The 24,944-nt window shown below is 40.3% G+C and overlaps 2 protein-coding genes across 6 annotated transcripts; one reads left to right on the plus strand and one right to left on the minus strand.

Annotated features, from left to right (window-relative positions):
* Positions 1 to 1,552: 1,552 nt before the first annotated feature.
* Positions 1,553 to 12,698, minus strand: LOC109485042. Of its 5 annotated transcripts, none has more exons than XM_019788482.1 (5): positions 12,626 to 12,698; positions 3,369 to 3,463; positions 2,980 to 3,123; positions 2,674 to 2,842; positions 1,553 to 2,158 (listed from the first exon to the last, which is right to left on the minus strand). In XM_019788482.1, the coding sequence occupies exons 1-4, from the start codon at positions 12,649 to 12,651 to the stop codon at positions 2,679 to 2,681; spliced, it is 429 nt and encodes a 142-aa protein (XP_019644041.1). In that variant the 5' UTR covers positions 12,652 to 12,698; the 3' UTR covers positions 1,553 to 2,158; positions 2,674 to 2,678. The 5 variants fall into 5 exon arrangements, with proteins under 5 accessions (XP_019644041.1, XP_019644262.1, XP_019644193.1 ...); XM_019788703.1 differs by lacking the exon at positions 12,626 to 12,698 and adding an exon at positions 11,311 to 11,419; XM_019788634.1 differs by lacking the exon at positions 12,626 to 12,698 and adding an exon at positions 10,232 to 10,373.
* Positions 12,699 to 13,750: 1,052 nt separating this feature from the next.
* On the plus strand, positions 13,751 to 18,567 carry LOC109478561. Its single transcript, XM_019780245.1, has 2 exons — positions 13,751 to 13,874; positions 15,998 to 18,567. Exons 1-2 carry the CDS (start codon positions 13,809 to 13,811, stop codon positions 18,320 to 18,322), a joined length of 2,391 nt encoding a protein of 796 aa, XP_019635804.1. The 5' UTR covers positions 13,751 to 13,808; the 3' UTR covers positions 18,323 to 18,567.
* Positions 18,568 to 24,944: the final 6,377 nt, after the last annotated feature.

The raw sequence follows: 24,944 nt of genomic DNA on the forward strand, positions 1-24,944 counted from the left end.
ATGTTACAAACATGGCGTCCAAGTCATGCAAAGGCTGTGTACATGTGTACCGGACAAACCAGGTTTCGCAATCTCGGCCTTTCAACTCAGTCAGTGTGACCTTGGGGAGATGTAATGCCTCGGCAAGAATACTTGGACCATAATGGGGTTCGAACCACCACATGGAGAAGTAGGGTTATTTTCGAAAGTATTTACGTGTTTTTTGTTGATGAGAAGGAAAAAAGTCAGTGAATAAATGGTATGTCTTAACAAATATAACACCAATTTCTAGACCATTTTGCGAAGCACTAAAGTATGTTACGTAGATTTTTTAATGATGAGAAAGCATGACAGTCAATAAATGAAGCACGTGTGACATTGTCTGCCTTGAAAGAAATAGTATCTTCCAACATGGCGTTCAAGTCATTCAAAGGTCGTCAGTACCAGTTGTACCAGGTTTCACAGTCTCGGCCCTTTAACCCTGCACTATACTGTTTTTCAAAAATTCTTCAGCATTTGGTTTTGTACACATTTAAGAAAAGTCAAAGATCCTCAAAGTGCTCACAACACCTTGTCTTTAAATGGTCTTTGAATCCTCCGCAGGCTACAAATCTAATGCGAGCGGACGAAAAAAAAAAAACAAGGCCGGCCGAAAAAAACAAGGTCCCTTCACTTTCCAATTTTGACTCAATCATTTTACAAATGGTTTTGATTCAGTGGGAACATCACATATACACAGACGGCATCACATATCACTGTATCAAAGTGACAAACAAAACAATAAATACATTAAATCAGAGCCTTTCTTGTCTACTCTCTTCATCATTTTATACTTAACTGCCATCCTCGTTCCGGCATGGCAACAGACATCTTTGCCAATTTTCGGCATGTTGACCACTGTCAGGAGGCAACAAAATTTCTTGTTTTGTTTTTCAAAATCAGGGAAAAATTCATGCGGGAGCTAATGTCATCCATAAAATTTACATCCTGTGGCCTAATGTACAAAACACTTGAAGGCCTAACAGAGTACGTATCTTAGTAAATGATTTTGTGCCTGTTGAAGTGTACTGTTTGTGTAAGGCAGAAAGGGTAATAACCCATGGTCAGTGCTGTTATTTAAAACTGCCTGTACAATCCGGCTACACATAGTAAGCTTTTCGTGTGTTTTGATCTGATCTGATAGACAGGTTTCATCATGGCCTTTTTATGTACCTACACAGGCGTCTGTATTGTTGTAAGTAAAGATTGGGTATTCATTAGGGAAAGCCATCTGTTTCTTAAAAGAAGCTGCTCGAACAAAGAAAAATGCAACATAAGCCTTTAAAATAAAAAGATTTTGTGAGCGTTTTAAGCGTTATGTATTATTTAAAAAACTATATTTTTTATATCTTGAAAGTTTAAAATGCTAACGTTTAGCATGTCTTACTAAAATCAGAGCAACTGAGATTTCATCAGTTGCAAAACCGTTTAATTTCTGAATTTAAACAATGCTAAAAGATATATAATAACATCTACAAACCTAGACAAAAGTGTGACAAAAGAATACATTACAAAGACAAACCATTGTAGTTGATAGATAACCTTTTATTCCTGCCACCAAAAGGGATTACACTAGATTCTAATGGTATGTAATATGCAGTTATCAAATGCAAGCTAAGTTTCACGTATGATAGTAATATCAGGTATACCTCTGTATTAAAACAATAGAAAAAGGAGAAAAGGGAAATTTCTAAATAAGAAGGACACGAGTCATAATAGCATTAGCTACAATATGCGTCATTAATAGTTATCACATAACATGGTAATAACAACACATGAATAAATCAACATGATTAGGAAGCCCCAATGTTTACGAGTTGTTGACCATCAAGCTTTTGGGGGACTGACCAGTGAATGTCATCACATGGGAAAAATATCCTACCATTACCTTTAAAACTACATTTGCTTCTTTATGCCGAAGTCTTGTCTTAATAAAAGTAGCTACATTTTCAATAAGGTAAATTTAATGATAGCAAACTATAGTATAAGCCTTCTCTGCCATTCATTGTTTTCTGAATATGAATTCCTAAAACTACGATTTCACCTTATTGTCAACGGAACTAGACAAGAAGCTAGCTGTGAACTAAAGCTCTTAGGTCCTGCACGGGTTGTCTTTGACTCAGCCAGTAACATCTGGACTCTGCAGAATAAAAGGAAACTTTGAAGTCATTTGAAATTATAAAGGCAACACGTTAATTAATTTTTTTCCTAATCTGGTCTTCTTGTTATATATTTAAATTCTCTGTCTTTTTCTATAGGCCAGTTTACTAAGTATGGACTCTTTATATAACATCGTCTTTCAACTAGGTGCTGAAACCTTTGGGTGATTGAAGATTTGACGGATTGTTTATGGAATTTCTTGAAACTTAAAGAAAGACTTTTCTTACGTTTTGTGTGTTTTGTGGTTTTTATATTACATATACTTATTTACCTTGCATAATTTTCAAAGAAAAAAATAAGGGTCAAAAGATTCCAACTTTGGTCGCTGTACGGTTGCTCAGCAATTTCTATCTAGTGAAGAGAACGTCCAATAGTAGAAAATTCCTGTTCGTTGTTTCTTGTACGTTACAGTACCATTATGTTTTTGATTGTATTGTAGGATGTCTATCTGTGTAGTATAAAAACAGAACATATAGTTTAAAGAATTATCCTCACCATCATCACTCTTCAGGGTCGTCCTTGGCTTCCTCTAGTTCCTCTTCCAGCTCCTCCAGCTCCTCCTCCAGTAGACCCAATGCGGCATCTTCCTCCACTTCATTCACCTTCTCCTCCATATCAGCTGCAGCCTCCTGGAGAGTAGCCACTTTCTTCTCGAAGGTGTCGCCTGTTACAGACAGATTAAATAAGCCCACACAGTTGACGTAAGAGCAATGCACTATAAGTGGTCTAAATATAAACAAAATTTAGACAATAGATTTGCATTTTTTTTTTTAGTTTTAGATGAGTTTTACGTATACGCACCACTGAGAGCACCATCGTTTTCCTCCACCTCCTGAAACTCCCTCATCAGCTCCAGGACCGATTCACTCTCCGCGCCATGCATCACTTCCTCCAGCTTAGCCGCAGCGTCTTGGAGAGCCTCTTCTTTCTCCTGGAATGTCACCCCTGTAGATGGATGTAAAGATGTAAATTTTCAGTACGATTCGATGGACTAAAACTGTTTTATTGTTGGAACAAAGAACTGCTCTGTGCCAGATACCCTACCCACTTTGCCAAGACTAGCAATAGAAAAAAATGGAGGCAATTAATTAAAAAGGAAGTTCCTCCACAGAAGTGATACCACCCTTACAAGGAGACGATACACATTGGGTTCTTATTCAGGAAATGTTGAATACATGAGACTACTCCACCTTTCTTTGACGACCTCCTCCTCGGAAACATCCAGTACGGGAAGACAACAGATGTAGATGCCAACATGACAGCTATCAGCAAAGCAACCTTCATGCTGTGGATAAAAGAGTATACATGTAGGTTAATAAAAAAGGGGTAGATTATTCAAGAATGTATAATATTGAATAAATCTTAACACACAACGAAGTGTTTTATTCAACTGATGTTTCAGTGACCGTCTGTCAGTTTCCTCAGGGCAGCTCTGACTGGTTCACATTGCACAGCACATGTCGATGCTATAGATGCGTTCCCACACGTAAATGTTTACAGATCTACACGGTTACCGGAACCGTATATACAATGTGATCCCAAACGTACAGGAGTGTGAAATATACATAATTGCTATCTTGTAAAAACAAACAACAGTTATATAGAACAGTATACATCTACAATGTGGCACCAAACGTAGAGGTGTGTAATATGTACATAGTTGATATTTAATCAAAACACAACTTCTACTTCGTAATTAAAAATTCGGTCCCAAACGTAACCGAGTCTGTATCCTCCCTCCATGACAGGAATAGATTTCCTTATCTATACAGCCATTCCGGACCGCACTAATATATATATACTGTTCCCTGTGCCTGTTGAGACCGAAGGCCTTAAGAGTTTACATATCTCCCTGCCTGAAATATCAAGCTCTTGACAATTTGTTCAGAATAATTTGTTCTTCGAGTAACGCTCCCTCGCAAGCTCAAGGATTGAACAGTGCTCAGCATACTAATGCAATGATCTAATGTAATATCTGCTCATTGAACGGAATGATGAGCTAGTCTAACGACCTTCTGAAATCTTTAATTGTTGCTATTAAGTCCCTTGACGGAGATATGAGCCTGGGGTTAAACGTACTAAATATCAAATATCCAACCAAGACCAATAATGTTTTAAGGGATCGCTGTAGTTATCGTAAGATCGTCCGATTATGCATCCTCGGTGACAAAGTGTGTTCAACTTTTCTCCTTGGTTGTTTCAATCCTATATCAAAATCTTACAATAAGCTACGACATCGGCAACTCCACCATAACTGGTTGCGATCAGATCTTGTGGTCACTAGTATTCCAAACATTGGACTGAAAGAGTTTAGCAGAATACCGAACGGGTGCAAGTTGTGCTATCTATCACCACGATTCAGTTTAACTATATAGTAGAGGTCACTTACATTTCAACATGCCTTCCTTACCCTCTACCTATGCAAATCCCCCGACTTCCAACCCCGAGTTCAAGTGGCCACCCTATAATGTGACTCTTCAATGGTCGGGCGATATCTTTAATTGGCACCAAAGGGTTGACGGAATTTTTAACACTTATTGCTTTGCAAACACAAAAAGAAGTTTTGTTTGAGAAAAAGGAAAGAAACTGTACCACCCACGCCAATACCGATTAAAATTGTATGGTACAATCAAGCCTTTGAGTAATCCTTGTTAAGATAATTAAAACCCGTATATGCCCCTCTCCCCCTCTTTCCTGCACAGGTGGCATCATCGGCCGATTGGCATGCTATCTAAGCTGGGTTGGGCGGGGTTTGGCAAGGGTTGGGCAGGGTTGGGCAGATTTCACTTACTAAGAGATTGAAAAATCTAAGAAAATGCTTTTATATTGGAAAATCTAAGAAAATGCTTTTATTTCTCGCCTTGCATCGGTATTGCGGAGTCTATTGGATATTACCCATGACATAAATATATTAGTGTTGAGTATTAGTTTGACCAGATATTAAAATATCTGGACAAACTAATTCCTTCAGTCCATTATCATACATAGCTTTTGGACCATCACCTGGTTATTTCCTACAAGTAACTTACGTGGTATCCAGGATGATGAAAAGACATCTAAAATATTCAGTCACTCCATACATGAGTCAACAACAAGTATAACTATATATTCTACACAATTTTGCGACGCATCCGATCATGCATCCTCGGTGACAATGCAAATTGTGTTCGACTTTTCTCCGTGGTTGTTTCAATCTGCGTGGAAATCCTAAATTAAAATCTTACGACAACCTACGACATCGGCAACTCCACCATAACTGGTTGCGATCATATCTTGTGGTCACCAGTATTCCAAACATTGGACTGAAAGAGTTTAGCAGAATACCGGTGTAAGTTGTGCTATCTATCACCACGATTAAGTTCAACTATATAGTAGAGGTCACTTACATTTCAACATGCCTTCCTTACCCTCTACCTATGCAAATCCCCCGACTTCCGACCCCGAGTTCAAGTGGCCACCCTATATTGTTTTTAATGTGACTCTTCAATGGTCGGGCGATATCTTTAATTGGCACCAAAGGGTTGACGGAATTTTTAACACTTATTGCTTTGCAAACACAAAAAGAAGTTTTGTTTAAGAAAAAGGAAAGAAACTGTACCACCCACGCCAATACCGATTAAAATTGTATGGTACAATCAAGCCTTTGAGTAATCCTTGTTAAGATAATTAAAACCCGTATATGCCCCCTCTCCCCCTCTTTCCTGCACAGGTGGCATCATCGGCCGATTGGCATGTTATCTATGCTGGGTTGGGCAAGGGTTGGGCAGGGTTGGGCAGATTTCACTTACCAATAGATTGGAAAATCTAAGAAAATCCTTATATTTCTCGCCCTTGCATCGGTATTGGGGAGTCCATTGGATATTACCCATGACATAAATATATTAGTGTTGAGTATCAATATCTGGACAAACTAATTCCTGCTGTCCATTATCATACATAGCTTTTGGACCATCACCTGGTTATTTCCTACAAGTAACTTACGTGGTATTCAGGATGATAAAAAGACATCCACAATAGACAGTCACTACATGCATGAGTCGACAACAAATATAATTATATATATGTTACACAATTTTGCGACGCATCCGACTATGCATTCTCGGTGACAATGCAAATTGTGTTCGACTGTCTCCATGTTTTTTTCAATCTGCTTGGAAATCCTAAATCAAAACCTCACGACAACCTACGACATCGGCAACTCCACCATAACTGGTTGCGATCATGTCTTGTGGTCACCAGTAGTATTCAAAACATTAATTGGACTGAAAGAGTTTAGCAGAATACCGGTGTAAGTTGTGGTATCTATCACCACAATTCAGTTCAACTGTATAGTAGAGGTCACCTACATTTTGACATGCTTTCCTTACCTCCTACCTACATCTATTTACTTATGAATATCAGGAGTAATGCTTACCTTGCAAGAGTTGAGGTTAACGTTTAGACGTATATAAATCTATGCGAATACTCCGACTTGGTGTGCGGATATTTGTTCGCTAGACGAAAACTGTCGGTGTGGGCTCAAGTTCAAGTGGCCACCCTATATTGTTCTCAAGGTGATTCCTCATTGGTCGGGCGATTTATTTAATTGACACCAAAGGGGTGGAGGAATTTCTAAACAATTATGACTTTGCAAATATAAGAAAAGACGTTCCGTTTAAGAAAAAGAAAGGAAACTTGTACCGTCTACGGCAGTACCGACTAAAATGGGCGTGGTACAATAGAGGCCTTTGAGTTATCCTTGTTAAGATAATTAAAACCCGTATATGCCCCTCTCCCCCTCTTTCCTGCACAGGTGGCATCATCGGCCGATTGGCATGTTATCTATGCTGGGTTGGGCAAGGGTTGGGCAGGGTTGGGCAGATTTCACTTACCAATAGATTGGAAAATCTAAGAAAATCCTTATATTTCTTGCCCTTGCATCGGTATTGGGGAGTCCATTGGATATTACCCATGACATAAATATATTAGGGTTGAGTATTAATATATTGGCAAACTAATTCCTTCAGTCCATTATCATACATAGCTTTTGGACCATCCTCTGGATATTTCCTACAAGTAACTTACGTGGTATTCTTGATGACAAATGACATCTACAATTGACGGTCACTACATGCATGAGTCGACAACAAATATAACTATATATGTTACACAATTTTGCGACGAATCCGATCATGCATCCCCGGTGACAATGCAAATTGTGTTCGACTGTCTCCGTGGTTGTTTCAATCTGCTTGGAAATCCTCAATCAGAATCTTACGACAACCTACGACATCGGCAACTCCACCATAACTGGTTGCGATCATGTCTTGTGGTCACCAGTAGTATTCAAAACATTAATTGGACTGAAAGAGTTTAGCAGAATACCGGTGTAAGTTGTGGTATCTATCACCACAATTCAGTTCAACTGTATAGTAGAGGTCACCTACATTTTGACATGCTTTCGTCACCTCCTACCTATTTCTATTTACTTATGAATATCAGGAGTAATGCTTACCTTGCAAGAGTCGAGATTAACTTTTAGACGTATCTGTATCTGTATCTGTATCTGTATAGCCGGTATAACCGCCTTTCGGCGTAACACACCAGCTTCGCAGGCACGCGGCGCGGCGGCAGCTGGCTATATTACACCGATCGACTTGTTACACCTAACCCTTGAACTTCTAGCTCTAGACATTGTTTAAAGCTATCTATTGACAGTGCCCCTACTGTACTTGGTGACAGTGAGTTCCACTCTGCGATAGTTCTAGGAAAGAATGAATTCTTGAACACCTCAATCCTTGGTTGATAACTCTGGTACTTGAATGCGTGGCTATTTCTTGTTCTCTTCTGGGCTGGTATTAGGTACTTAGTAGTTGGGACATCCACCAGTTTATTAGTCATTTTGTACATCATGCATAGTCTAGACATCTTTCTTCTGTCTTCAAGTGTATGTAAATCTATGCGAATACTCCGACTTGTATGCGAATACTCCGACTTGTATGCGAATACTCCGACTTGGTGTGCGGACTTTTGTTCGCTAGACGAAAACTGTCGGTGTGGGCTCAAGTTCAAGTGAACACCCTATATTGTTTTCAAGGTGATTCCTCATTGGTCGGGCGATATATTTAATTGACACCAAAGGGGTGGTGGTATTTTTTAACACTTATGGCTTTGCAAATATAAAAAAAAAGACGTTTCATTTAAGAAAAAGGAAAGAAACTTGTACAGTCCATTGCAATACCGACTAAAATGGTGTGGTACAATCATTCCTTTGTGTTATCCTTGTTAAGATAATTAAAACCCGTATATGCCCCTCTCCCCCTCTTTCCTGCACAGGTGGCATCATCGGCCGATTGGCATGTTATCTATGCTGGGTTGGGCAAGGGTTGGGCAGGGTTGGGCAGATTTCACTTACTAAGAGATTGGAAAATCTAAGAAAATTCTTATATTTCTCGCCCTTGCATCGGTATTGGGGAGTCTATTGGATATTACCCATGACATAAATATATTAGTGTTGAGTATTAATATCTGGACAAACTAATTCCTGCAGTCCATTATCATACATAGCTTTTGGACCATCCTCTGGATATTTCCTACAAGAAACTTACGCGGTATTCTCTATGATGAAAAGACACCTACAATAGACTCCATACATGAGTCAACAACAAGTATAACTATATATTCTACACAAGTTTGCGACGTATCCGATCATGCATCCCCGGTGACNCAATCTGCTTGGAAATCCTAAAATCAAAACCTCACGACAACCTACGACATCGGCAACTCCACCATAACTGGTTGCGATCATGTCTTGTGGTCACCAGTAGTATTCAAAACATTAATTGGACTGAAAGAGTTTAGCAGAATACCGGTGTAAGTTGTGGTATCTATCACCACAATTCAGTTCAACTGTATAGTAGAGGTCACCTACATTTTGCCATGCTTTCCTTACCTCCTACCTACATCTATTTACCTATGAATATCTGAATTAATGCTTACCTTGCAAGAGTCGAGATTAACTTTTAGACGTATGTAAATCTATGCGAATTCTCCGACTTGGTGTGCGGACTTTTGTTCGCTAGACGAAAACTGTCGGTGTGGGCTCAAGTTCAAGTGGCCACCCTATATTGTTCTCAAGGTGATTCCTCATTGGTCGGGCGATATCTTTAATTGAAACCAAAGGGGTGACGGAATTTCTAACACTTATGGCTTTGAAAATATATAAAAGAAGAAGTTTTGTTTAAGAAAAAAAGAAGCTTGTATTGTCCACGGCAATACTGACAGAAACGTTGTGGTACAATCAAGCTTTTGAGTTATCCTTGTTAACCCGTATATGCCCCTCTCCCCCTCTTTCCTGCACAGGTGGCATCATCGGCCGATTGGCATGTTATCTATGCTGGGTTGGGCGGGGTTTGGCAAGGGTTGGGCAGGGTTGGGCAGATTTCACTTACTAAGAGATTGGAAAATCTAAGAAAATCCTTATATTTCTCGCCCTTGCATAGGTATTGGGGAGTCTATTGGATATTACCCATGACATAAATATATTAGTGTTGAGTATCAATATCTGGACAAACTAATTCCTGCTGTCCATTATCATACATAGCTTTTGGACCATCACCTGGTTATTTCCTACAAGTAACTTACGTGGTATTCTTGATGACAAATGACATCTAGAATTGACGGTCACTACATGCATGAGTCGACAACAAATATAACTATATATGTTACACAATTTTGCGACGTATCCGATCATGCATCCCCTGTGACAATGCAAATTGTGTTTGACTGTCTCCGTGGTGGTTTCAATCTGCTTGGAAATCCTAAATCAAAACCTTACGACAACCTACGACATCGGCAACTCCACCATAACTGGTTGCGATCATGTCTTGTGGTCACCAGTAGTATTCAAAACATTAATTGGACTGAAAAAGTTTAGCAGAATACCGGTGTAAGTTGTGCTATCTATCACCACAATTCAGTTCAACTGTATTGTAGAGGTCACCTACATTTTGACATGCTTTCCTTACCTCCTACCTATTTCTATTTACTTATGAATATCAGGAGTAATGCTTACCTTGCAAGAGTCGAGGTTAACGTTTAGACGTATATAAATCTATGCGAATTCTCCGACTTGGTGTGCGGACTTTTGTTCGCTAGACGAAAACTGTCGGTGTGGGCTCAAGTTCAAGTGGCCACCCTATATTGTTCTCAAGGTGATTCCTCATTGGTCGGGCGATATCTTTAATTGAAACCAAAGGGGTGACGGAATTTCTAACACTTATGGCTTTGAAAATATATAAAAGAAGAAGTTTTGTTTAAGAAAAAAAGAAGCTTGTATTGTCCACGGCAATACTGACAGAAACGTTGTGGTACAATCAAGCTTTTGAGTTATCCTTGTTAACCCGTATATGCCCCTCTCCCCCTCTTTCCTGCACAGGTGGCATCATCGGCCGATTGGCATGTTATCTATGCTGGGTTGGGCGGGGTTTGGCAAGGGTTGGGCAGGGTTGGGCAGATTTCACTTACTAAGAGATTGGAAAATCTAAGAAAATCCTTATATTTCTCGCCCTTGCATCGGTATTGGGGAGTCTATTGGATATTACCCATGACATAAATATATTAGTGTTGAGTATTAATATCTTGGCAAACTAATTCCTTCAGTCCATTATCATACATAGCTTTTGGACCATCCTCTGGATATTTCCTACAAGTAACTTACGCGGTATTCTTGATGACAAATGACATCTAGAATTGACGGTCACTACATGCATGAGTCGACAACAAATATAACTATATATGTTACACAATTTTGCGACGAATCCGATCATACATCCCCGGTGACAATGCAAATTGTGTTCGACTGTCTCCGTGGTTATTTTTTTCAATCTGCTTGGAAATCCTAAATCGAAACCTTACGACAACCTACGACATCGGCAACTCCACCATAACTGGTTGCGATCATGTCTTGTGGTCACCAGTAGTATTCAAAACATTAATTGGACTGAAAGAGTTTAGCAGAATACCGGCGTAAGTTGTGCTATCTATCACCACAATTCAGTTCAACTGTATAGTAGAGGTCACCTACATTTTGACATGCTTTCCTTACCTCCTACCTATTTCTATTTACTTATGAATATCAGGAGTAATGCTTACCTTGCAAGAGTTGAGGTTAACGTTTAGACGTATATAAATCTATGCGAATTCTCCGACTTGGTGTGCGGATATTTGTTCGCTAGACGAAAACTGTCGGTGTGGGCTCAAGTTCAAGTGGCCACCCTATATTGTTCTCAAGGTGATTCCTCATTGGTCGGGCGATTTATTTAATTGACACCAAAGGGGTGGAGGAATTTCTAAACAATTATGACTTTGCAAATATAAGAAAAGACGTTCCGTTTAAGAAAAAGAAAGGAAACTTGTACCGTCTACGGCAGTACCGACTAAAATGGCGTGGTACAATAGAGGCCTTTGAGTTATCCTTGTTAAGATAATTAAAACCCGTATATGCCCCTCTCCCCCTCTTTCCTGCACAGGTGGCACCATCGGCCGATTGGCATGTTATCTATGCTGGGCATGGCGGGTTGGGCAAGGGTTGGGCAGGGCTGGGTAGGGGTGGTTTTATTTTGATTTCAATAATAATTTGGAAAATCTAGAAATCTTTTTCTGTCACCTTTGCATCAGTAGGATATGACCAATATGACTTAAAGGATGCTAGTGCTGAGTTTTGATGTCCGGACAGACAAATCCCTGCAAATTGCCAGTCACTAGATGCATGAGTAAACAAATAACGAGGGGTGCCCTAACATCGAACACTTTTTCCCCGCGCTCGAACTCACGGCGCTCTATCGCTAATTATCACAGTGGTCAGGTTTTGATGAATGAATTTTGAAAACATTTGTGTAGAGAACATATTTGGATAAGAAATGCATCCATACTGTTCAATAACTAACTATATATAGAACTATATAGAAGCATGCAAATAACAGATGTATGCATTGACTATGTTTACTAACCGTTTTAATTAGTAAAGTCAGTGGCAAGAAACACGGCGTAATTATGCATAATAAGAACAGTAAAAATCCGAAGAAGATTCGAAGTTAGGGCACGTACGAATTTAAGGTATTCCTTGTTATAAATTATAAAAAGGTAAAATATTAATTTTACACAATTATGCGAAACATTCGAACGAACTTGGGAAGTTTCGAGAAGTAAGAAAGTCCAACATGATACATGGTACACAATGGCGTCCAAGCTCATCGCAGTAAATTAACTTACACTATGCAAAAGGTCATGTGTACTGGCTGTACCAGGTTTCCCCGTCTCTACCCTTTAACCCTCTGGCATAATCAAATGATGGTTCTCTCCAAAAATTCAACCTTTGTACACCCTTAAATCTAAAACAAATCCCATAGAGCTAGTAAATACCTCGCCTTGAAGTAATTAATGTATGGTCTGGTCATATCTAACTAACCTTTTGAGATGCGCTGTGTGAAACATTTCTTCTCGATAGATGACAAGGTTTTAAAAACACGGTGTTAAAAAAGTCCCTGATGCCTTAGAACGCAATCTTTATAGAAAAAGTGCACCTGCTACATTTCTTCGATTAAAAGAATCCGTATCTTCAGTTTTAATATATGTTATGTCAAGGTCTGTAGGTCAAGGTGTGTTGTTTGAGTATGACAGCAAGGGTACTAGTACTGTAATTCACTTAATGTTCACCGTAGCAAAAGTTTACGGTCTGAAAAAAATGGACATGTTCACGGAAAGATATATTCACGATGGCAACAGGTGCAAGAAGGAGAAAGTCCAGGAATTATTTGTTAACTGTAATGATAAGTGCACAGTACAGAAGTGACAATTGAAAACAGTGAACATAACAGTACAGTGGAAAAGATCAGGAATTACAGTAGTTACTGGAACGCCCCCTCCCCCAACTAAACTGGTTTAACAACTTTGCAGGGTTAAAGTGCACGGCGGCCTATACAGTAAGCACTGTACTTGAAACAACAGTAAGTAGTAATCTAACTTTAATCTGTTTGGTACAAATATGGTCCATATACAAGTTAAGTACGTTTAGTGTGTATGTGTGTGCACTGTGTGTGTGTTTGTTTGTCTGTGTACCTCCTTGTCATACGTGTGTCTACGTGAGGGAAATCGTGATCAGACGACAGAAATACGTGACCTCTACTTGCAGTGTCAGGCATATATCTAGCTTCGTCTCTCATAATTCTTAAAGAAGAAGATATCTCAAAATCCCTCAGATGGATAGTCATGATAAAAAGACCAGTCTTGATTAAGAATGTCTTAAACATGCTGTTATAATTTCATACTGTATATGATGCAGTTTGTGTTCTCTATGCAGAATAACGTAGCTAGGTTTTTCAACTTCCTAAGAATTAAGAAAAATGATCACTTGCTAAGCATTATACCTGTTGTAACCATTGTGCTATAGAGTCACATTGATTGGTTGGTTGTTTGATTGATTAGTTGGTTAACGTTGTCTTTAATCTAATTAAGAAAATCAGATTTGATTGGTCACACTACAAAATATAGTAGGTAAAGTAGAGCATGTCCATTATGTTAACCGCTACAGATAACATTGCTCCTGGTAGCCTCGTCGTTGACTGACATTGGTTCTGCAACGTCATACTGAAATGGACGCCTTGTATGCGAGAGTTTCGGAGGCAATCGCCGCTATACCTAACGACACTGTGGTACATGTAAGTGTTCATTAGTTTATTTTATCAAATCGAACTCCATGAGTTTGTACAGAGTATCTATAAAAAACTAGTCTTCCTGGAGTCGTATTACACATACAAACACAACTAAACATTGATCTGTATACACCTACAGGCTAAATTTAACTAACTACAACAGGTAAGACTGCAACTTAGTACAAGTTGCGCTGAGGTGACACACATGTAGAAATACAAGTTTATATCTTAGATTATCATTTTTGTTTAAATACTTACGGACAAATACATAGACTTATGCTCTTATGCAAAATTCAAGTTACTTCCAGACAGAAGTGAGTTCTTTGACGTAGTCACCAAATTCATGCCTAACTTTCGCAACTTTCAAACTTTTACAGGTAAAACGAAAACTTCCCTCTTCGTAGCATTCAAACAAAGACCCACACATTGCACGAAAAGTCAGTTGTTACCCCCCCAAAAAATACACCAATTTAAGTTGGTTTCAAACAATCGTTCACCAATAGGTTTTAATCATTTTCATATACAGGTGCAAAGAAGGAAAGAAGATTCTTTCGCATGCAGTTGTTGTTTTTCTTGGATTTAATGTGTTGAGCGATCATCTGTAGTGCAGTGAGAGACCTTGTCTGTCACCCAGAAAAATGCATTCAAGTTATGTAAGTAAATAACCTTAAGTTAGTTCAGACAAAAATCTGAATAAGTCTGAAGCTCTGAGTGGTCAGCTAATTCGAAAATTCCACACAGCTTTCAGAAAAAGACATAACCACGATGACAATCTACGAAGCAACAGACAACCTTTTGTATAGATATGCTAATACCTACCAAATAACTTCCCCGGGGTCAAAGAGTGTAAGCAATTCTATTTGGCATGTGATCCCTCAACTGTGATCATACCTGACCTTGTGACTTTGACTATACAGACAAGTCAACCTACTGTGAAAATTTAATAAGTTGTACGTGCTTACAAGTAACGATCTATGTGTGATTGCCACTTTACCGTATGCAGGCCGCACTTACACGTGCTGCTTACGTACGGTACGTACATGACACTCGCGTCGCCCGTATTGGCCCGTACAGGGGGGTGAATCCGCAGCCCCCACGCAAAGTTTTAACACGGTGTGTCTGCGTGCTCCCAAATCCTTTGGATTCCGTACGATGGCGTACTCACCAATTACGGATCCCCATATTTTGCCCACGTTTTTGCACATAGACAGCAAGCAGTTGCGCGGACGGCGGGTTGTGACCGAAGCTTTAGCAATGTTAGCAATTCTATTTGTGATCTCTCAACTGCTATGGTATTTGACCAGACAAGTCAACCTACTGTGAAAATTTAATGAGATTCTACCCTATAATCAATCATACCCGAGGCACCGTAATTGTCTTGAACCTTCTCTCTGCCGGTAAAAAATGTAAACAATGAGGAACAGGTAGCCAAAAGGCTACTTTAGTGTGGCAAATTTCAAATGTCTATTGTAGGATTTTTCGCAAAACTAGACATTTTGCACAGTGTTTTGAATTGTGCCTTGAAACAAAGTCTTAATATAAGATGATTCTATTGCATTGCAAGTTTTTATGCACGGCCAAACGAGCAGTGCATTTATCAGCGCTGCACTCATCTAGACCAAAATAAATCAAACCTGTAAACAAAAGCCTGTTTTCAATTTCTTTCTGCCACATGACAACATCGCATTTCCACTCCCTAGGGAAAAGTTGATCAGGTCGAATCAACTTGTTTTGTAAACAAAGTTTCAGACGAGTTAGTTTAGTACAGGCAGGGACCACTTCTGGGCACCGAACTAACATTGGAAATCACTGGCAAACTTGACTAGTTGACCTAAACAATGATTCACAATATAAGCCTTCTAAAAGGCTGTCATTTCATTCTGTAAAAAGATTAATAAGGTCGTTCTGGATTATATGGATGGCATACCATAAGAACCCAAAAACTGATGCAAGCGTACGAATAAAAAATAGTTTAGCTAAAAAATAATAATAAGTTGCCTTCATTATGAAATCTACGTGGTCATGATGATTGAGCAAATGACTAAACACATAGAGTATTGTATAGGTAATAATAGACTCTGTTTAAACATTCCTGTTGAAACGTTGTGTCTTTTCACCCTTTTCTTCAGCTGTTCGGTGAACTACCGACCACGGGTGGGAATGACTCCGGTAAAGCAGCCCGCGCCACTCTCGTCAGCAAACTCAAAAGCTCCACGCCAGGCAGTCACACCGAGATGTTCGGCAGCGGAGACAGGTTCGTAGATATTTTCTTTCCCAACCATAACTCAGCACCTTACGAGGGGGATGTCTCCCTCACCGGCCTAGACAACAACTGGTGGTCGGACTTTTCAGTCGCCTCTCTCTGCCAGGCCATGTACAACCTCACCACAGACCTGCGAAAGCAGCTGAAACGGGACGACATCAACAACGCTGTAAACAGGAAGAACGCCGAGCTTAAAGCACGTTCAATGGAGTTTTATGCCAAGGTCTTCAGTGAAACCTACGTGAAAGGAACATACAGCACGATCGCAGATAAGGCATCGGCAAGGCAGCATTACGAATCGGCACTGACATCTGATGCTTGGATCACGGCAAAAAGGGCTATTGCAGCTGAAGGTATGTGGACAGACGCGGCTTGGGACCTGTACCATCACTGGGTGAAGCTACACCTGCTAGGCGCCAGCAATGCAGAGATAGACAACATCATCCAACAGCTCAGCAGGAAGGAGCTCCTGATTCCGCCTGAGGTAGGAGTGGGGAACTGGACAAGCTACACGGCCTGGATGAACCCGGCGGCTATCACATCACAAGACATCGAGGGTGATGCGGCAGCAGGAATTTTGAAGACAGTGCCCATCACAGTCATCACTCCTGGCCCATACCCCGTCCCTCCCACAATGATGAAGGAAGAAAACTCTTTCGAGTTTACAGCAGACGGCCAACCAGGGAGAGGGTACCGTACTAGCGGCGGCAGTGGAGGCGGTGGTGGTGGCGGCGGAGGTAATATATTCACCAGCTGTTTTTCACGGGACACGAAGGTGCTCATGGCGGACGGGACTACCCTTCTTCCCATCCGCTCAGTCGAGGTAGGCCAAGACGTCTTCACGCTGCAGGGTCCGCGACGAGTCGCAGTACTGTCAACTCCAAGACGGAAGGGGCGTCTCTTATACTCCATCAACGGTTGCTCCTTCAGTTTCACAGAAACCCATCCTTTTGTTACGGCAGCTGGGCACAAGGGCGAAGAGGGAGGCCACGGGCTCGCTGCGGTGTCTCCTAGGACACTAGTAAACTTGGTTCCAACGCTTTCACGGCTCGGAATTACCAAGATTGAGGAAGGAACAGCCCTCTTGTCCCTGAAAAACCAAGAGCCTCACCCGGCCTCGGTCAGCTTGTTAGATCAACATCCTGCTACTGCCGAGAATGCTGATGACTACATCTATGACTTGATCTTGGAGCCTACCGACAAGGGTTTTCCACATTACTTTGTGGGAGACGGTACTTCGCTGTTCCTCGTAGCCTCAGAGGTTCCAAGAATCGAGATAGCGCCTCATCTAGCTACTACAGTACTGAAGGCACTCCATGTGGCCCATGACAGCCTTCATGGACGACCAATACAACGAAACAATGGAGAACCTCCATCGAAAGTTCCACATGTCTTCCAATTGCTGTCCCCCGCCTTAGCCCTTGTACATGTGCCACCTCTTCGACAAGCACAAGAAATGGTCCAGCAAACTCAAGACGCAACTGCACCTTTCAGCGTCGCCGATGTCTTGAAAGTCTTCGTCCAAGAGAAGACCACCCCAAACCAAACATCTTACAGACGTGAGCTAGGCGAGGCTTGCGAACAAATCGCCACTCATCACGGAGAAGAGATCGACGCTATGGTAGACCTCGGATGGAGAAAGATAGGCAAGGAAGAGAAAGATGATAGCGAGCATGTCATGTCGGTCTCAATCCTTGACATCATATTTCACGATGTTCCTATCCACAGCCCAGGAGAGCGCCTTGCCGTTGTTGTAGAAGCTAAAGCCAAAGAAACGTCAAATAATGCTTGGTGCGAAGAGTCTGATGAGAAAACAGGTTCCACCTTCGTGCGACACTGCCGACGAGTCTTCTACTTCCAGGATGTGGATGTAGATGATGAAAGTCTTGTTGAAATCCACTTCCACGTCCATCACCTTGGAGAAAAGCGCGCTCTACCCTACACCGCCCGTGCGCTAGTCCCCGGAGCGCTGGAACACAACTACCGCATGTTTGAAGCCGTATTACGGGAGGAAGATGAGCATGAGGTCGGGCTGGTCAGGTTTGACGTTCGGCTGCTGTGTCTGGATGCAGTACAGGAGGAGCAGAAGCGTTCCAAGACGTGGAGCGAAGACGACAAGCAGGCGTATGCATTGGAGCTGGGACAGCGATACGGAGAGCTGTTGAAGATGTACTTAGATAATTCAGGTTAAATTTTTCACGAGGTTAAAGATGTGTTTCAGTTCATAGTTGGCAACATTATATGGTTAATTGCTATGAGGTTTGTTGGTCATGTATTATTCTGCTTCTTGTCAAATCCACATGAAATACTTTATGGAATATACGGTAACTGCTATATATGATTCCATTTTTGTAAATGATGCTTGTACATGTACATGCGGCACACGTGTATACAAGTATTTAACAAACTTCTAACGGTGAAAAAAGGCAACATGACTTCCAGCAGCACATGAACCAAGTAATATATAGGTTATAAGTTCTTTTGGATTACTTAGATTTAGTAGTCATTGCCTGTCATAATGTATGAGTCTAACAAATGCAACAATGTAAATTTGCTGCTTGGTAATAGACCAGAAGACCTGCCGAGGGCCATGGAGGATAGGGAGGGCTAGCGGAAAAGAGTCAGGAGCATCCGTGAAACTCTCATGACCAGATGATGATGAATAGTCTTCACATTAAGGAGGAATAGTACAACCGAGTCTTTTGTAATATCTTTCATTTTCCCATTAATCTATATAGCTGGAGTGGTGCAAATACTTATTATCAGATGATGCCTTTTGATACTTCGTCTACGCAAAATATTAATGTTAAAAAAAGTGCGCACCTTTGTATGCTGGCTTTGCTGTTGACAATACAAAACTGATCAACGAACCTTCAGCGGTGAATAAGTGACCAACGCACGATAAACGCACTATGTGTAGCCAGATTGAATAGGTGGTATTAGATAACACTGTGGGTTATTTCGTTATTTTGAATACTGTAGCAGAAAAGAACAAGAAACAGTCATGCCTTCAAATATCAGAGTTATCAACCAAGAATTGAGGTATTCAAAAACTCGTATTTCCCCAGCAGAACTATCGTAGACTGGAACTCGTTGCCACCAAGCACAGTTGGGGCATCATCACTAGAAAGCTTTAAACAACTCCTGCAATCAAATGTGCAAAGATTGAGTGTAACAAGTCGTTCGGTGTGATATAGCTAGCTGCCGCCACGCCGCGTGCCTGCGAAGCTGGTGTGTTACGCCGAAGGGCGGTTATACAGGCTATATCGATACAGATACAGAAGGGCAGTTATACCAGGTATACCGATACAGATACAGGTCGTCCTGTACGTAAGTATACTCTTTACTACCTTACACAAACAGCACGCATTGACACTCACACAAATACAATATTTAAAAGATAATATATATGTATTCTCTTACGGCGTTTTGTACATTAATGAGAGACTCTTGTGTTTCTATCATTAAATGCTACCTGATCATTTCAAGGCCAGCCTACTGATACTTAATACGTGAAACACCGAGCAGATTATTATTGGAATGAGCAGAGCACTTTGGACTAATGCCTCTAACCGTTTACAGCTTAGAGGTACAAATCCAATCTTTTGTCAAAAACTTCTCTGTTACATAGCGGATCATAATGACCCCCAGCGGGGGTCTTCACGCTTTGTTGAAAATTGAAAAATCTCAAGATTTGATCCAAAGATCTCAATATTTTATACGAAATCTTGATATTTTTCATGACAATCTCAAGATCTTTCATAAAATCTTGAGATGAAAATGAAAAGGTCTCAAGATCTTTTCAAGATCTTTTCAAAGAATCTTGAGATTTTTTCATAGTATCTCAAGATGCTTTGAAAAATATCAAGATTGTTTAAATGATCTCAAGATTTATAAAGCAATCTTGAAAGAAATGTTGAAATGGCTGCCTTAACTTGATATGAATCATTATCAAAAGTACTCCGACTGCTTCTGTTGTTACATCGGGTATCAATTCAGACCGGTTGAAAGGGTTTTATATAAAAAAAAACTTAACGGTAACCTTGCTATATATACACTCTTGTGGGATACAACTGATTTCTTTTGCCATGCATACAAGAGTTGGGTGTAATGATCTTTCCACAATTAATGGACCCTTTACATCACAGCAATGTGAAAATTGTGGAGAAAGCTGAGTGTGTGTAATAATACATGTACGTATGGGAAACTTCTTGACAGAATTGTCTTCAAACATGATAAGAGAAGTTGATGTTCAAGAAGACAAGTGTACATTTCTATCGTAGGTTGTGTAACACTACAAATTTGTAAATGACAGCAAAAATGTGTGATATCCTAGGACAGTCGTGAGCACAAAATTCAACTGTAATTTGTGTTACTACTTTGTGCTAGCGTTTGGCTTGTTCAGTTCTAAGAATCATCATAATTTCTAAATCGGTAAGAGTTAAAAATTGTATTCAGAGAACTATCATACGGTGAAGGCCATTGCCAGCAAATACAGTGGGGGCCTCACTATGTAGATTCAAACAACACTTTTGATGCAATAGAACTTGTCGGCACTCTCCTGCAAAACTAATGCAAAACGTTGGACATTTACAATGTAGTCCAGCTTTATTAGGCTTGAAAAACTCAGCCTATTGGCCAGTAGAATCTGCATTTTTATGACGGTCGTGCAACTATGTTGCAGTTGAAATCTGTTCAGATATATCCTTAAGGCTGAAGGACGATCGATGAACAACAGGTGACAGCGCTTTTCCTGGGCAATCTACTGAGAACAACAGCCCTTCCCGTAAGACAATAACTCTTTCCATGACCCACGTCGTCTTTTTAATGATTGAAAATATCACCATATTTGCGTCAGTCATATTATAATGACTTTCTGGTCAGTTTTCCTATACCGCATATTTGTCCACGACGATAACGCCGTACACCTCTACGTCGTAGGTTTGAGAAAAACAGTTGCAATAGTTCTAATGTACAAAGCTGTGGTCACATGTCTTGGGTTAAGGTTAGGTGAGCATACCCGGGACAACCGTAGGTACACGGCAGATGAATTGCACATAAATTATGATTCGCCACTACAGATTTTGCCAGACTTGTAGTGCTTTTAATCTTCTCTAATAGAAACGTTGTTTGAAATCATTATTATTTTGACCCACGATAACATGGTAGCAAGCACGGAACAGCGCACCTGTCCTCATGTCAGATCCAGTATCACACACAGACGGTCCATACAGTAGTAACATGGCGATATACCTTGGGTATATAACTCAACAATTGCTTTTTCTTGCTCTTTTAACAAGTTCACTGAAAAATATATCCAGATTTATTTCAAAGATCTCAAGATTTATTGCTAAATCTCGAGATCTTTCAAGACAATCTTGATATTTTTCAATAGACCTCTAGATTTTTCTGAACAATCTGAAGATTTATCAAGAAATCTTGAGAGAAATATTGTAAATCTCTTTCAATATCGATAATATTATCATCAAAGGTACTCAGACCAGGATTGTTGTTGCATTGCGTATTAATTCAGACCAGTTGGAGGGATTTTGTCCCTTTGATGGGAAATGGTTACCCTGCCATACTTGTTACATGTATACATACATTGTAAACCTACAGCTTTTGTACAAACTGATTTTAAAAACCCATCTTTGTGTCATTCCAAAACCTCTTGACAGGCAGTGACCTCTTGAGGTGTGCATCGGTCCGACTTTGTGATGAACTCGTAGCGAATCCCGACAGTATTCTATGTATACTAGTAAGTACTGTTTGCCCTGTGATCGGGCAGTGCATTGTACTCGAGACAAACGTGCAGATAACGAGCATACTCTCCCAAGTCCCAATATCCAGGTCATTTCCAGGAAACTATGAAGATTTTGGAGTTTAGTATGAATATAATGATATTTATAATCACTGATCCATATTTTCTGTGGTCAATATTAATGATGACAATGGTCACGTAATGGTCGTAAAAACAGTCGCATTTTCAGTACTTTGGGAATATTTCTCGGAAGTACATTAGATCTATACGTCATATCGGTATGATGATTATTTTAACAAATAATTCTCACAAGAACTAGGTAGTCTAGAATACAGCATTTCTGCTCGAAAACACAATGTGGACAGATTGAAAAGAATGTTGGCGTGACGTCGACTCACTGTTAAGTACGGAGAGGGCCACTATGTGACTTTCAGATACAGTATATACACATTTTGCTATTATAGGTTCATTAAGTTAAGGTCGTGGGTGTGCAACAGGAAGATCACTCAAGGTCCTGTAGATTATAATAAGAATAAATGTCTTAGACCACTTTGGACCCGTATAGATAGCTAGGACCCAGCTAGTTTAGCTTTCCCACCGGTACCCTCCAACCATTACATAGCCCTCAAAAGAGTTTTTTTTTTCATAAATTGTTTCATAGGCCTAACGAATAGTTGGAAAACATCGTGAAAAAGTCTCCAGTCTCTGACTGTGCCCATTTGAAGGGTAGGGCTTTGAAAGGGTAGCTGGTCTCGCTTAGGTTAGAGATGACTTGTTAATGGGTTTTTGATGGGTTTTTAATTGATAAGGAGGAGAAGACATTTCCTCCACTCCATGCTTCCCTCACAAGATTTACCAACCATGACAAGGCTTGATCAAGCACTGTGACAAAGCTTGACTCAGTTAACTATTTTGAAATTATTCTTTTTATGAAAATACGTAAGACAGAAAAAGTGTCTTTTATCTAAATCATACACAGTGGCATTTTGTCAATACTGTGGGGAAGGTTACGGGGAACAACAGACGACAAACCGGACAGTCAGTGAGTGAGAGTTACTTACTAACAGTAGCAATGTACAGGATACATCGGATCATAATAGACTCCCATGATTTTAAGTTGAGCAGATCTGTCTACTAGATGGGGGTACAGTACACAAATTTCACTCCAACTCTAATTTTTAAAGACTAATCTACTGTCATTTGTAACATTAGTAACAACAGCTTTCATGCACGAAATCAAGATTCCTTCAAAATATGTACCAACTTGAAGAAACGGCTTCTTTCTCAAGGCTTCTTTCTCAAGGAAAATATGATCAGCTTGAGTGGGTTAATTAGTTGCAGGCAGGACCCCCTACCCTGTGACAACACCCATCCTCCAGAGTTCCTGACCACCAGCTTGACATAGCTTTGACTGCTGTTTGCAGTTCTGCCATGATGTACATGTAGGATATCAAGAAAAAAGAGCCCACGATCAACATATACAACCATTAATGAACACCTATTGTACATATTTTAGCCCCGGCATACAAATAGGATGGTACCCAGGCTAACATCTAGCAACTTGGATAAAATTGCAAAATTGCAACAGAGGGTTAGGAGGATATGTTAGCATAACAATATATGTAAATTTACAGTCGGTAATTGGGTTGTATCATTTTTGGGAAAAAAAACTTTTCTGTGGACCAACTGATTCACTTTTCATACAAAAACTTTGAAAGCTGGCATAAAATTCCCTTGATGGACTAGCCGTTAATTGAACCCAGATCCACCACAACATTACCCTACATGCACTGTTTGAGTACTGTTTTATAACAGTTGGATACCGGTATAACACTTTTCGATATCCATTCCTAAAAATCACTTTCCTATCATAACTTACTTCCGTATCATCTTCATGTTTATTCTCAGCAGTCATCCGAGAAACTGCTAAACTGAAAACAGGATAGACAGACTGAGAGGAATGTATTTTTATGGGAAGACTCTGATGGCAGGGATGGATCTGGGATTAATTAGCCCCTGGTTTATAGACCAAGGAGAGGAGAGCTGCCCCACCAAAGCGATTTGCCAGTTTGAGAAGTGACCAGTACTTAAGCCTGGGTGCCTTCAAAACTGGGGTCGATCCGTTCACTTGTTTCTCTGTCGGTCCGTGTTTTTTTTTGGACAAAAACGGATGGCTCTAGGCTAGGGGATGTCAACTTTAATTATTTCTTGATTCTTTAAACCTATCTGCAAGGTCTGTAATTTCCCTCATTTTTCTTGTCTGCAAAATTTATGTACAATGTAGGTGTTCATCTTCAAAATAATTTTGCGGTGAAAGAAAAACAAGACGAAATTGGTTGTTGGCTGTTACTAGTAGTGTTAGCCTGGCCCTTATCCTGGTTAATAGCTCACCTCTGCAGTGGATTGGTCTATATACCACTACAGATATATTGCAGGTCACTTCTGGATGATGATAGATTTTATACTGGTACAGGCACACTGAGCTTAACCATACATCTGCTTGGGGATAATACCCTCTATCCAATCAAGCCATGTAAAAGAGAAACAGGAGCCTACTGTAAACACTACTACATTCATTTGCACCACATGCGGCTTGTTCAGCCACCAGATATGGCCTGCAGGGGGCCAAACCCAGGAAGACTAGACATGATCCAAGCTACATGTACCATCTGTGCACACCAAGAGACTGAGAGAGGCAGAAGAAAGAGCTGGGGCATCCTTGTTGTAAACTACACATACTAAAACTTCAAACTAAACCTTTTCACTTTTGCCTATGGATTTTTAGACTTTCTAATCACATAGTAGGGTCATAATGGAAAATTTGAAGTGACCACAATATACTATTCCTACCCCCCACCCTTTCATGAAGTTGGTATAGTCCGAGATCTGATCACTGATCACAGCTCTTGGGACTGACCAAAACTAACAAAGCTGGACTCCAGGCTAGCCAGGCTTTCACTGAAGTTTGAGCCTGCTCTGTCTCAGTAGGCATGGCCTGTGACTGTAGGGAGGATTGAGAACTGGTTTAGAAAAAAATCTCTGTTGTATCTGC

The sequence above is a fragment of the Branchiostoma belcheri genome, unplaced genomic scaffold, assembly GCF_001625305.1.
Source record: "Branchiostoma belcheri isolate BF01 breed outbred unplaced genomic scaffold, Haploidv18h27 scaffold1, whole genome shotgun sequence".
NCBI classification, from domain to species: domain Eukaryota; kingdom Metazoa; phylum Chordata; class Leptocardii; order Amphioxiformes; family Branchiostomatidae; genus Branchiostoma; species Branchiostoma belcheri.